The 13586-nt window shown below is 41.2% G+C and overlaps 1 protein-coding gene across 1 annotated transcript in view; it reads left to right on the top strand.

Annotated features, from left to right (window-relative positions):
* The first annotated feature begins 1622 nt into the window (after positions 1-1622).
* LOC149065338 (dual specificity protein phosphatase CDC14A-like) overlaps positions 1623-13586 on the top strand; it is a 192430-nt gene continuing 180466 nt past the window's right edge. The window contains exon 1 of the mRNA XM_089254120.1: positions 1623-2037. Coding sequence (XP_089110246.1) covers positions 1986-2037 — 52 coding nt within the window. The 5' untranslated portion in view covers positions 1623-1985. The remainder of the gene's footprint in view (positions 2038-13586) is intronic.

Below are 13586 nucleotides of genomic sequence, written 5' to 3'. Positions count from 1 at the left end.
TTCCAGCCCCCCCCCCTCACAATCAAGGACCCTGTACCCAATTCGCAGAATTTTATGGGGCCCGCAGACTGGATATATCTTGGGCTTCCACTATTGCAAATTTTTAGTGTTAAAGCAGCAAGAAAGAAAGAGATCCATTTAGGGCCCCTGGTAATGAAACCTTTTAACTTCCCCATGAAATTATATGTGTAATTCCCACCCTGTGTACCCTGACTCTGTGTGTTGGGAGAACTGGTGATATCTGTATATGTATATTTTACATATACGTACTTCCGGAAGCCTCCCCCACCCCCCCAAAAAAAGGCAGGGCTGACGGGGCCGGAACGATTCTTATCACTTTCAGATTTTTCACACCATAAATTAACCACCACCAAACCAGAATATGGCTTCCACTCTGTCCCAAAGAGGGATATATATATTTATTTATAAATATAAATAAATATATGTGAAGAAGCTGGTTTGGGGCCCACCAACTAACTATATCCCAGCATTGGAGACCTGCTGCAGGATGTGGAGGCCATGCCTCTCGGTACATGCACATAACTTGGTCCCGGTGAGTCAAACGGTTCCCGATATATTCAAGAGTTAAATGAAAACTTGACCCAAAACCGTAACCGATCTCCGTTGCATAGAAATAGGCACTTTTCGAGTTTGTGATTTTATATTATAGAGCAGCGGTTCTCAACCGGTGTTCCGCGGAGCCCCAAGGGCTCCGTGTGCACCTCAAAGGGGATCCGCGGCGACTCGAAGAAAATAAAATGAATCAGTAAATTTGATAGATAAGTAAATAAGACAAGCCTACAAGGTTCTGTCATAAAAATTATGTACAAAAAAGGGCTCCTCGAGTCAAACAGGGCTCCGCCATACAAATTATATGCTGAAAAGGGCTCCGCGAGTCAAGAAATGTTGAGAACCGCTGTTATAGAGTATAGAGCAGCGGTTCTCAACATTTTCTGACTAACGGAGCCCTTCTCAGTACATAATTTCTATGGCGGAGCCCTTTTTAATACATAATCAATATGACGGAATCCTCTTTAGGCTTCTTTTTTTATGCATTTTTATCAAATTTGCTGATTTATTTTATTTTCCCCGAAAGACCGCGGAGCTCCTGTATAGTGCACACAGAGCCCCAAAGGCTCCGCGGAGCACTGGTTGAGGACCGCTGGAATATAGAGTAAATTAACAACTAAAATCGAGAATACGAAAAAGGACCCTACCGCTGACATTGCAAAAATGAAGAGATATAGGCGTACATTTGCAAGCTCTGCATAAGTAAAAAATGCAAGAGTAAATAATAATAAAGGAAAAATAATTGCTGAAATCTGAAAAGGAGGACAAAAGGATGAATTCTCCGAAACGTAGGAGGACGCTTGAAATGACATAAAAAAGAAAGATGTCTGGCAACCCTAATTTCGACAAAAATTTGGTGATTTCTCGGGAACAAGAACCACTGAAACATTAAAAAAAAAGTCTGGACAGGGAGAAAAACAAAAAAAGTTTCCCCGTTAATATTCAACTCACGTTTGAACCACCAGATGGCGCTCGACTGCACAGTCTCATTGGTGAGAGCCGCAGTGACGTCAAACGACACAGTTTTGAAAAATCCTCTCTCTCTTCTTAACAACAAATGATTCGCCTTCCCGGTGATTTTATTTGACGAAAACGTCCTCGTCGCAACGGATCCGTTATAGAGAGAGAGACGGATTTTTATTTCGTTTATAACGGTTTTTTTTTTATTCTCGTTATTGCGGCCGCATCAACAATCAACGGTTGTTAAATTGTTAGAAAAGAACTTCGTTTAATGGCTTCAGTGGTGGACGATCTGAAATGTTTCGGATAACTTTGGTGTCTTTACATTGTTCCAAAATAACGGAGCTTCTTCCAGAGAAAGGCTGATCTATAAATTCGTTTATAGTGGAAAGTTATCATCAATAGTTATCGTTATCCACAATTAAGATGTTATATAGTCACAACTCATTGCTCTAATGGATGCCGTGAACCAGACCATCATCGTTCATCAGGCCGAATTCATCAAAGGTAACGTGAAATCTATTTATTTACATTATTTGTTTATATGAAAAGAGTTAATAAATAACTTCGCACGTGCTTCCAATAGTGGTGTATTTACAGCGTGTGTGTGGGGGGGGGGGGTGCGGCTAAGCGGGTCATACCCCAGGGTGAAAAGTTTAGAGGAGCGGAAAATTTGAGGAATGAATGGTCGAGAAAATCAGCAGAATAAAGTAAGGCGTAAAATAATGAATATATCTCTGTCTAGCGAGCGAGGGACTAGGTCAGTGAGCGACCAAAAGAGTTATCCGCAAAGTGCGCAAGCATGTGAGTGACCTAAAGGCATAGAGGCGTATTTACAAGAGCCGGGAAGGGGGGGTCTAAGCGGGCTATAGCCCAGGGCAGTAAATTTCAGAAATGAGTGGTCAAGAAAATTGATAAAATATTGAGACTTTCTGAAAAATTCTCGCAAATTTTAAACAAAAATTGTTCAAGCAATTGCTCTTCTCGCAAAATTTTCGGAGCCAAAAATCCGCTTAAGTTCAGGGAGTGACCAAAAGAGTGATCTAGAGACTAGCAGGGTCGTCTTAGGAACATCACGGGGCCCCGACCCAAGTAATTTTCCTGAGGCCCTGCCTAGAAAATTCCAAGCATTTCTAATTTTTGTGAGCTTTCCCCCTTCTTCTCTAGAGGTCCCCGGGCCGTGCCCCGTACGTTATGACGGCTCTCAGAACGAGGTCAGTGATCGACGAAAAAAGAGTGGCTAAAATTTTCAAAATAATATGAGAATTACCACTAATTTTCATATTGCTATTTTGTGGGCCTTTGACATGACACCACCGGGGTGGGTCTGACAGCGCTGCAGGCCCGGGACGATTCTCATCAATTTTTTGTGTTTCACATTATGAATTCACTATTGGTGGGGGGGGGGCCGTGAAAAAAATCTGATCGGGGCCCATCAAAGGTCCTAATCTAGTGGCCCTGCAGTAGTATGGGTGGGCCATGGCCTTCGAAATTGGATGGGAATCTTTATGTACCTGGCTCTTCAGGCCCAGTATTTGGGCCGATCTTTTTTTATTCGAATCTACAGTGTGTAAACACCATCAATAATAATTATATACAATTGAATAATTTTCACCTAGTTTCAGTAAATTTTCACGTCAGCTTGTGTCTGTGAACCATATGCCTCATCTTCCGCGGACCATTGGTTGAGAAACACTAGGCTAACCAGTGTGTGAGCATGTGAATGTTCGAAAGAAATGTAGAAATTGAGGGATTTATTTCGTTTATAACGTTTTTTATTCTCGTTATTGCGGTCGCATCATCAACAATAATATCAACGGTTGTTTATTGTTAAAAAGAACTTCATTTAATGGCTTCATTGGGGGACGATCCGAAATGTTTCGGATAACTTTGGCGTCTTCATATTGTTGCAAAATAACGGAGCTTCTTCCAGGAGAAGGCTGATCTACAAATTAGTTTATAGTGGAAAGTTATCATCAATAGTTATCACTATCCACAATTAAGATGCTATATAATCAATCCAACCGCAAATTATTGTTCTAATCGATGCTGTGACCACATTATCGTTTACAGGCTGAATTTATCAAAAGTAACCGCGAAATATATTTATTTATTTACATTATTTGTTACATGCGAGAATAGTGTAATAATATTTAAAAAAATGATAATTAATTTTGCTGCCAACAGTGGCGTATGTACGCGGGGTGGGGCATAACGGTCTACACCACTAGCGCGGTAAGTTTAGAGGAAAATTTGAGGAATAGATGTCACAAGAACAGGGCCGCCGTTATCAGATGGGGGGTCCGGTGTAAAAATAATAGCGGGGGGGGGGGCAAAGGCGTCTTGACTATTTCAGGGCCGCTTAGGTCCGAATTTTGTATATTCTGCTGGAAAGGGGGGAATCGAAAATTCAGAAAATTGAAATCAAGAAAATTTAGAATAAGTGCAAGAAATAATTCCAGAGTCTATCAAAGTTCAGAATTAATGCAAGAAATACTTTCATAATTAATGGAAACACAGAAAGAAAATAATTGCAGAAAAAATTTGACGAAATTCCAGAATTATTTCTTTCTAGATGAAAATGCAGAATTCTCCAGCATTTATGAAAGGAGTTATTATTACTGTAAGTTCGAGGCATCGTCTCCCCCCTGAAAGCATATGAAAGCACTGATACTGAAAGCATATGAGTGACCGAGAGTCACTAAGGAGCATAGGTGTATTCACGAGGGCGAGGAGGATTGGGGCTTAGCGGATTTTAGCCCAGGGCCGCAAATCTGAGGAGTGAATCATCAAGAAAATGAGGCTTCGTGAAAAATTATCGCAAATTTCAAACAAAAATTGCTCAAGCAATTTGTCTTCTCACAAAATTTTAGTCAAAAATCCGCTTCTGCCTAGAGAGTCAGAACTGCCTAGACTAGGTTAGGGGGTGATCGTAAGAGGGATCTAGAGCAGTGGTTCTCAACCTGGGGCCGTATGGTTCCCTGGTGGTCCCGATATATTCTTGGATGGCCACTGGTGAGAATCAGACGAAAGTGGAGACAAGTGGTGAAGGGGGGGCCCTCAGAGAACTGTGAAAAAATAAGGTTTCAAGAGAAATATTGTGGGGGGGGGGGGTGACTACTTAGAGAGAGAATTCAGCATAGCCAGCAATAGAACCAGGGTCTAAGATGGCTCATGCGGGGATGGCCCGTTGCTCCATATCCATGGAGGGGAAGCTGTGTAAATGATGAGATTTATGTTCCCTATAAATTTCCTTTTGACTAAATTCAATTCAATAAGTTGAAAGGGTCTCGCTCCAGCATGACGATAGGGGACCCTAGATAAGATGGGGGGGGGGGCACGAGAAAAAAATATGTCCCAAAGTGGAGCCATGGGCTAAAAAAGGTTGAGATCCTTGATCTAGAGAGCAAGGAACCAGTTCAATGAGCGAGGAAAAGAGTGGCCTAGAAGTGTTTGAACATGGGAATGACCAAAAGAGGGGGGGGGGGGCTAGAAATTGAAGGATTTCTTTCGGTGGGGAACCATTTCATGGCCGTAGCCAAAAATTTCTTTCGATGGGGAAACCATTGGAAGCCGTAGCCTCATATTTCCTTCGGTGGGAAACCATTGCAGGGCCGTAGAAATAAATTTTTTTTTGGGGGGGGGCGGTGAAGTTCTCATCCTAGTGGTCCCTGATGCAGGATATGGGGAAAGGGCGGGCCACATTCCCAAATTCTTTGCCATTATTATAAGAACACCTGCGAGCATGTATGCGAATCTTAGTAGTGGATAGACTTTTGAAATAGCATAGTTCCTAGTTTCTAAGTTAGATTTTCGAGCGAATCACGAGTATGAAATTGAGCACTCTTAGGCACACCGGGGTGCTCACGAGCAGCAGGTTGAAGATGCTTGATAACAGGCAATAACACGGAACGATTCGTGAAGGTGTCTGTCTTATATGGGCTTCATATCAAATACAGTAAAAGTCTGATTTTGCGGACACCAGCGGACTCAAAAATTCCTTCCGCAAAACAGAAATTACCTTCAATCAGGGGTTTGAATTGTATAAGTTTGTTGTACAAAGGAAATTATTATTTGGCCGAAAACGAGGGTTGCCCGTAAGAAGGGTCATACTGCACAAAAAAATTCAATCGATTGAGGTAAGGAACCCCTCTAAACCCAGGGCCAAGGGTGCTCCACCTAGTTAGAAAACGTGTCGCGAGTCACTAAAGTGATCTGGGAATGCGCCGCGGATCCCTTAAGGGGAATCTACAAATATGCCGCAGGTCACATAAATGTTCTGTAACTGTGCAGCGGGCCACTTAAATGCTCTGGAACTGTGACGCGAATCACTGTGGTGTGTAAATATACTGGGGGTCGCTTAAGTGATCTAAGAATAGCCGCGGGCAACTTGAGTGATGTGGAACTGCATCGGGTAAAGTGATCTACTAATGAACCGCGAGCCACTCAAGTGCTCCGGAACCGTGTCGCAGTTTAGTCAAGTGATCAGTAAATATGCCACGGGTCACTAAAATTGTCTGGGAATGTGCCGCGCGTCACGTAAGCGCTCGTGATGCATTTACAAATCGCTCAAATGACCTGCAATTCAGTTCCACATCACTTAAGTGACGCGCGGCACATCCACAGTTCACTCAAGTGACCTGCGACGTATTTACAGGTGGCGCAGTTCCAGATCACTAAAGTGGCCCATAATACATTTCCGCATGACTTCAGCGACCGCGGCACTGATCAGATCATTTGAGTGGCCCGCGAGATGTTTTCAAACAAATGAAGTGGCCCGCACTGTCCTAAAGGTTGAGCATGTATGCCTTAGACCAGCGGTTCTCAACCTTTTTTGACTCGCGGAGCCCTTTCTGGTACATAATTTTTGTGGAGGAGCCCCGTTAAGCCTATTTTGCATTCATTCATCAAAGTTACTGATTTATATTATTATTCAAAAATACTTATAATTATTTTTTTCCCGAATTTACCGTTTTTTTGTATTTTTCCTCGAGCTGCCGCGGAGCCCATTGGGAGTTCACACGGGACTCTAAGGGCTCCGCGGATCACCGGTTGAGAACCGCTGCCTTAAACCATAGTTCCCCAAACTTTTTGGTCCATCGCCTCCCCCCTTCTTCAAAAAAATTTTCTTCTCATCGCCTCTCAACCCACACCAACCTATACTAAATCCAATGCTTCTACCACATCCCCGGATCTTTCGTCCCCCCAAGGGGCGATATCAATATCACCCACTTTGGGGAAACACAGACCTCGACGAAAGTTTTTAGTTGTCCTCCGGGAAAGGACTTTCCCTCCCTTCACATTGATTTTCTAGTAAATTTATAGTGACATTGATCTTAATGCTGGCGGTCAGTTCTTTTCCGTCCTCTGTTTTATTGGTCATTGAATATTTAATGAAGGACGGTCCTTCCCCAGCGTTAATACTGCGTCCATTGGATCGAGCAGCGCTCGCTCTAATTCTTGTACCTCATAAAGGATTCGCCAATGTGTTCCGATTCGGGCCAATTGGTGCAGACAATGATAATAAAAAGAAACAATTTCTCTTCTTCTCTTTGGCAATGAACCTCTTTTTATCATGTGCTGCATAAATGATACCGGGGCCCGCTTTTTGGTCAGGAAGAGCAAGGCCAGGGATAACGATTCCATGACGAAACTTTACGTCGGGGGTTCTCGACATGGGGCACCCATGGCTCCTTCCCCACAGTTCTGGGATATTTCAAGCTCAAAGGCGGGGATTCTCAAACCTTTGTTCCTCGCGGCTGCTTCGCCCTATTCATGGTTCGTATGCGGCACCCCAGAATAGTTTTGTAGAAGTTAAGCATTAATGAAAGAACAACTTCAAAACATCTAAATAGGCACGCACGTCAATATTTTCAGCACGTCGCGACGCCCCCGAGAAAGTTTGACGACGTCCCAGGGAGCCGCGTGGAGCACTTTGAGAAACACTGTTCTAATGTGAAAGCAGGCGGAAATCTATTCACAGAACCACCCGAATCTTTTCTTATTTACTGTATTGGAATCTGAAGACAAGACTCGAGTCCCCAGAAATGTCGGGGGGGGGGGGGCAACGACTGCTCTGCTCTCAAGAAATTTTTCTGGGGCGGGAATGTCTGGATTTGCTTTTTTACTGAATTAGGACCTGAAGACAAGTTCCAAGAAAGTCAAGGAATTTATTATTTACTAAATTGGAACCTAAAAACAAGAAAAAGTCTCAGAAGTGTCAGGAAAAAAAATAGAACGCTTGGCTCCTAAGAAATTTGGCTGACACCTGAATTGTTTTGTTTTTTTTTAATTGGAACCTGAGCACAAGAAAGAGTCCCGGAAAAGTTGGGGGGGGGGGGAAAGGATCACTTGGCTCCTAAAATTTAGCTGATGCCTGAATTATAAATTGCTAAATTCAAACCTGAACACAGCAAAATTTTAAAAAAAATCGGGGTAAGGGAGAGTTACTTGGCTCCTAAGAAATTTAGAGCCTGAACACTTTTTTCTTTACTAAATTGGAGCCTGAAGACCAGAAGTCCAAGGAAAGTGAGGAAAACAAGGACCGCTTCATTTCTAAAAAATTAGGTTGTCTCCTGAAATTTTTTGCGCCAACGAAATTGGAACCTGCAAAATGCAAGACAAAATTCAGTTTCTGACTCTCCGCAAGTCATTTTTATTCCCCCCTAAGAAAGTCCCGAAAAGCCCCTGCATTTTTGTTGCTTCACGTTGCTCGTGAAATAATAGAGGAGAGGAAAAATGTTTTCTTTTGCATCGCCCCCACTCGTGATGAAGAAGGCCTTGAAGAGCAACCTACGGTCGAAAGGGCCCCGATTCGACAACCACAAGGATTAATACACGCAACATGCCCGAGACAGAATTTACGTGGACGTTTCGCTGCGATGAATTAACGACGATCCATGTAGGGAATACAACATGCATACTCATAAGGAGGAGGAGAAGGAGTGTTACCCAAATTACAGCATGCGAGGATAATGAGTTATTTCGGACACCCACTCGCCCATTCTTCTTCAGTAACCCCGCCGTGTTTCTTCCCCACCCCACCACCCTTTGGGTGATTTATTATTATTATTATTACTATTGCTTTTCTAATGATGCCCCCACCCCCTCGTCGACGGGAACCCACTAGTCTTCATGGGTGCCCTTCTCTTTGTTTTGTGTAGAAATCGCCCGTCTTTGACTTGAAAGGTGGGCCGTGGCCACAACTGTGCCGCCGGTCACTAATCACGAAGACATCTGGTCTTATCGGGCCATTTAATTGATGTGAAACTACACCCCGGGTTCACCCGAGTGATCTGTAAATGTGCTATGGTTCTCTATTGACCTAGAACTGTGCCGCGGGCCACTCAAGTCATCTGTGAATATTCCACAGATCATTTAAGTGGTCTGGAACTGTGCCGCTGGTCATTGAAGTTATCTGTGAATATGCATCGATAAAGTAATCTGTGAATATGCATCGATAAAGTAATCTGTGAATATGCATCGATAAAGTAATCTGTGAATATGCATCGATAAAGTAATCTGTGAATGTACTGTGTGTTTCTTAAGTGATCTGTGTGGAAATGTTCTAGTTAATTTTTGAAAAGATAGATTTGAGGTCGCAGTAAAATCTGATGCGTGCGAGGGCCACGGGCTGAGCATATATGTATATCTAAGGGCGGTATTAGCCGACAGAGTTTAAACTGTAGTCGCAATTTATGGATAGGAGATCGACACGGATTGGTTTTCAGGAACTGCTTGCAGATCCCGAAGGATCAAGCTCTAATTAGTAGGGGGTTTTCAACATGAAGTTACTCGCGGAACCCTTGGTAGTTATAAGGCTGTTCCGCTGAAACTTTGATGATAATGACCTTATTCTACGTGACTCGAACAAATATTTGAGTATTTATCAAAAAAAATAAACTGTCCCTACTGCCGTCTCAAAAGCATCATGGCCCCAGGAAAAAATGAAACAGGGCTTTGGCACCATCACTTCTAATAAAACATATTTAGTGTCATAAATCATTGTGCCAAATCTTAACGTGGAAGCCCCTATGCCAGGGGTGGCCAACCTTTTTCCGAACCGTGCCACAATCAGGATTATTTTGGTGCGCGTGCCGCTCTACGTATTTCGACGAGCAGACCATACATCCCGTTTTAAGGGGGAGCGTGTTTTTTTTTTCTTTCTTTCTTTCTTCTTCTTACCGTTCCTACACAATACTGTTCGGTTGTCCTCTTATTTTCGTAAAAATTCTACGTTTGTCACTCTGAATTGGTTTTATTTTGAGCCATAAATGCGATTATCGCAATGCATATTGTGTGTGTACGATATCGGTAGAAATCCATCTTACCTACAACAGGTTGGACACAGACACCTGAAGACACCATAGGAACCTGAGCATTCAGGGTGCTTGCCCACCCCGCTCCCAATAAACTTTCTAAGAAGCTTGTCTCCCTCTAGAATTAATGGATGTACAACGTAGTTGTATTATACAATGCATGTCTCCCATGTGTAGGGTTACCAGACGTGCTCCTTTAGAAGGACATGTCCTCCTACGTTTTCAAAATTCGGGTAATTCGCCATTTTGTCCTCCTTTTTCAGGTTTCCGGAATTATTTTTCTTAGGAATTTTCTTTTTTCACTTTGAAACATGTATTGACATGAGTGTTTTGCGTTTTTTCCATTGACCAATAGCCGTCGAAATTCCCAGACTTGTTTGTTTTTGTTTTTTTTTCTTAGTGGTTCTGTTTTAGTTGGGAAAAATTATTGTTGTGGCCGGTTTTATTCGTCAGAATAGTGGCACCGTCTGTTGTGACAATTGTGGAAAGTGACGTTAAGAGTGCATATGCAAGCATCACCCTTTCTCAATTTTCGAATCAGGTAACCTTTCCCACGTGGACGATTTTTGAATCTCGTGAGCATGGATACTTACGTTCGGCAACTAGATACTGTACACAATGGAAAAACCGAACAGAATCGCATTAAATAGAAAGTCATCACATGATTATTATTTTAAGAGTGCGTATACTTTTCACTCGAATGCAACCGATTCGCTTATTGGTTGCATTTTGTCTAATTTTATGAAAGAATTCTTATAGTATAATCCCTGTCTTAGAAAAAGATTGTTTAAAAATTCTCGAGACATTTCCATTTGGAAAATGGAGTAGAATTTCTTCACTTTTTTTTTTTAAAAAGCGTTCGCGTGCCACTCCTGATACATTGGCATGAAAACTGTGGCACGCGTGCCGCAGGTTGGCCAACCCTGCCCTATGCAATGTATAGCCCTCACAACAAGTGTGGGGGGGGGGGGGGTGACAGAGCTCCAGCATGGAGGCCCGGGATGATACTCTCATCATTTTTTGTTTTCACACTAAAAGCCGTAATAGATGGGCCCGTCAACAGCCTGGTCTGGAGGCCCGCTGAAGACCCCAGCCTAGGGTCCCGTAAGTACACGTAAATTATGCAATCCAAGAATCCTCACTTCTAGTGGATGAAAAATTTCCAAATCTTCCACAGAAATAATCATGATGCCAATGATTGAATCATGGGGTTGACTATATCAACTAAGTTCATCCAATTTTTCGGTGAGTATCAACTTCGTGTAAAACGGTTTTCCCGCATTTTACGTTGTTTTTTTCCTAATCCCCCCCCCCTTTTTCGAATTCGAATAGCTCAGTGAATATTTCACTTAGAAAAGAGGACATTTTTTTTGGTAGCATCAGGAAAAACAGTGCAACAACTTTCTAATTGTATTTTTCAGCACACGGGGACAGTTTAGAAAGTTATTTTTCATTTTAATAACTATACAACCCCTTGCAACATGAATGACATATCTGAATACTACACTTGATTTGGATACTTTTTATAATTTGAAGTTTGGTTTTAGGATCCACGGTTCACCAGTAAAAAATGCCATACGTCATGTTATCTTCTACCTTGTATATTATATTTACATGTAAAGCATCATTGAACTGGAACTAGTGCTGTCCCCTATCAAATAAAAAATACAACTATTGTGATTCTTCGATTGAAATTGATGACCGGTTTTCGGTTAATGTTTCCGAATATCGGGAAACCCAATACACTGTGATACTCACAAATATTTTTTTGAGCAATAATATTAGTTGAATTGTCAAGTTTGCTTCGAAATATTAACAGTTGCTGTTTGTGTGTGGTAAACTGACGTTAGTAAGATGCGCAAGAGTTTCGAAATTAATTAATTTTAATTTTTGCAATTTGTGGCAAAGTGGGTCACTGAAACTGATTTGTTTAATATTGTGCATATTGTGAGAATATTTGTAATCGACGAGATTTATTTTGAAAGTAAGTGTGTTCTGATGGGGAAGAAGATGTTTTAACCCCTGAAAACTTTTAACAGTATATTGATATTGTTTTGTATTAGTGAAAATGTTTTATACGGGGTGATTATAAAAAAACTATCCCGACATATGGGCCCCTAACTATCATACCATTCACAGAAACTGAATGAAATTTTGGCATAAGGTATTTTTTGAGGTATGCGCTCAAGAATGATATGGAAAACAACAGTGTCACTCTAACAGTTACGGTTACAGTGAGAAAATAACAAATGGCAACACCAAGTTTTTTGTATTGGAATGCGATCTCCATACTGAAAAACACTAAATAGCGTTGGAATGGCACCTGTAGCACGAAAATCCCCGGAGCTAGGCAAGTAAAAAGGACTTTGCCGTGCACCAGAGCATTAATGTTCGTTTCATTCGTCACACCGTTTCTTAGGCTGAGATCCCAGCCTGATTGATGCTCCACAAGGTCATGTGGAACATTTGTGAAACACAATAAAATGCTTTATTTTATGCTGCTTCTCTGTCCTTATCGGTTGTCCTCACTTTTAGCCTATCTACCGCCGGTGATTTTCATGCTACAGTTGCCGTTCGAACGCTATTTAGGGTTTTTTACAATGGAGATCACATTCCAATACAAAAAACTTGGTGTTGCCATTTGATATTTTCTCACTGTAACCGTAACTGTTAGAGTGACACTGTTGTTTTCTATATCATTCTTGAGCGCATACATCAAAATACCTTATGCCAAAATTTCATTCAGTTTCTGTGAATGGTATCATAGTTAGGGGCCCATATGTCGGGATAGTTTTTTTATAATCACCCTATATATAAAGGGTTATATATAATTTAAAAACAACTACTAGTGGTTGTTTTTACCAACCATTTTGCCATTGACTGATCAATATCTCTACCTAAGTAGAGAAACCAAGACGAAGAAGACGAGAGTTCAGTACCTCGCATCAACTAGCAACGAAATTACAATCACGAAGAATATAGACCAGACTAAAGTTCGATCCTGGTTAATACCGCTTTCGATTACAAGTCTTGCGCTTCTTACTAATGTTAGTCTACCGCACACAAATAACAAGTGTTAAAATCTCAAAGCAAACGTGACAATTCAGCTGATATTATAGCTCAAAAATATTCAATATCATATCATACGTTAATGAATTTTCTACGCCACGCATTAATCAAAAACAGGTAATTAATTTAAATCGAAGAATCATAATAGTTTTATTTTTTATTTGATAGGTGACAGCAGTAGTTCTAGTTCAGTAATGTTTATTTTATGTATAATATATATGTATAGGGTCATTGCTTAATTCCCCCTGCCGCATTTTACTGGCGAACCGTTTATTCTAGAGGTACACTTCGAATTAAGAAAAACTATCCAAATAACGTGTAGAACTAACATCAGATAAGTCATTCATGTTGCAAGGGGTTGTAAAAACAATAAAAAGGGGGTTGCAATAAAAACAAGGGGTTTAAATAAAAGAATTAACTTTTTATACGGGCACCCTGTCCTTAAAAACAGAATAAGAAAGTTATTTCCCTGTCTTTCCTGAGGCCAAAAAAAAAAATTCGCGTTTTGAATTCAAACATCGGAAAAAAGTTGGGGAAAACCACATAAAAGCATGAACAGACAATGCTTCTTTCCCTGATTTATGCCATTCTTCCAATCTGCGGTTTTTTGGGGTTTTTTTTTGTAAAAAGACACACTATTTCGTTAAAATTCAAAATAAAGAACAGCTT

Source organism: Pholcus phalangioides, unplaced genomic scaffold, assembly GCF_987345545.1.
Source record: "Pholcus phalangioides strain wild (caught in Gottingen) unplaced genomic scaffold, Ppha-v1.0 ptg000040l_1, whole genome shotgun sequence".
Classification (NCBI taxonomy): Eukaryota; Metazoa; Arthropoda; class Arachnida; order Araneae; family Pholcidae; genus Pholcus; species Pholcus phalangioides.
This window is presented reverse-complemented; position numbering and strand designations above follow the sequence as displayed.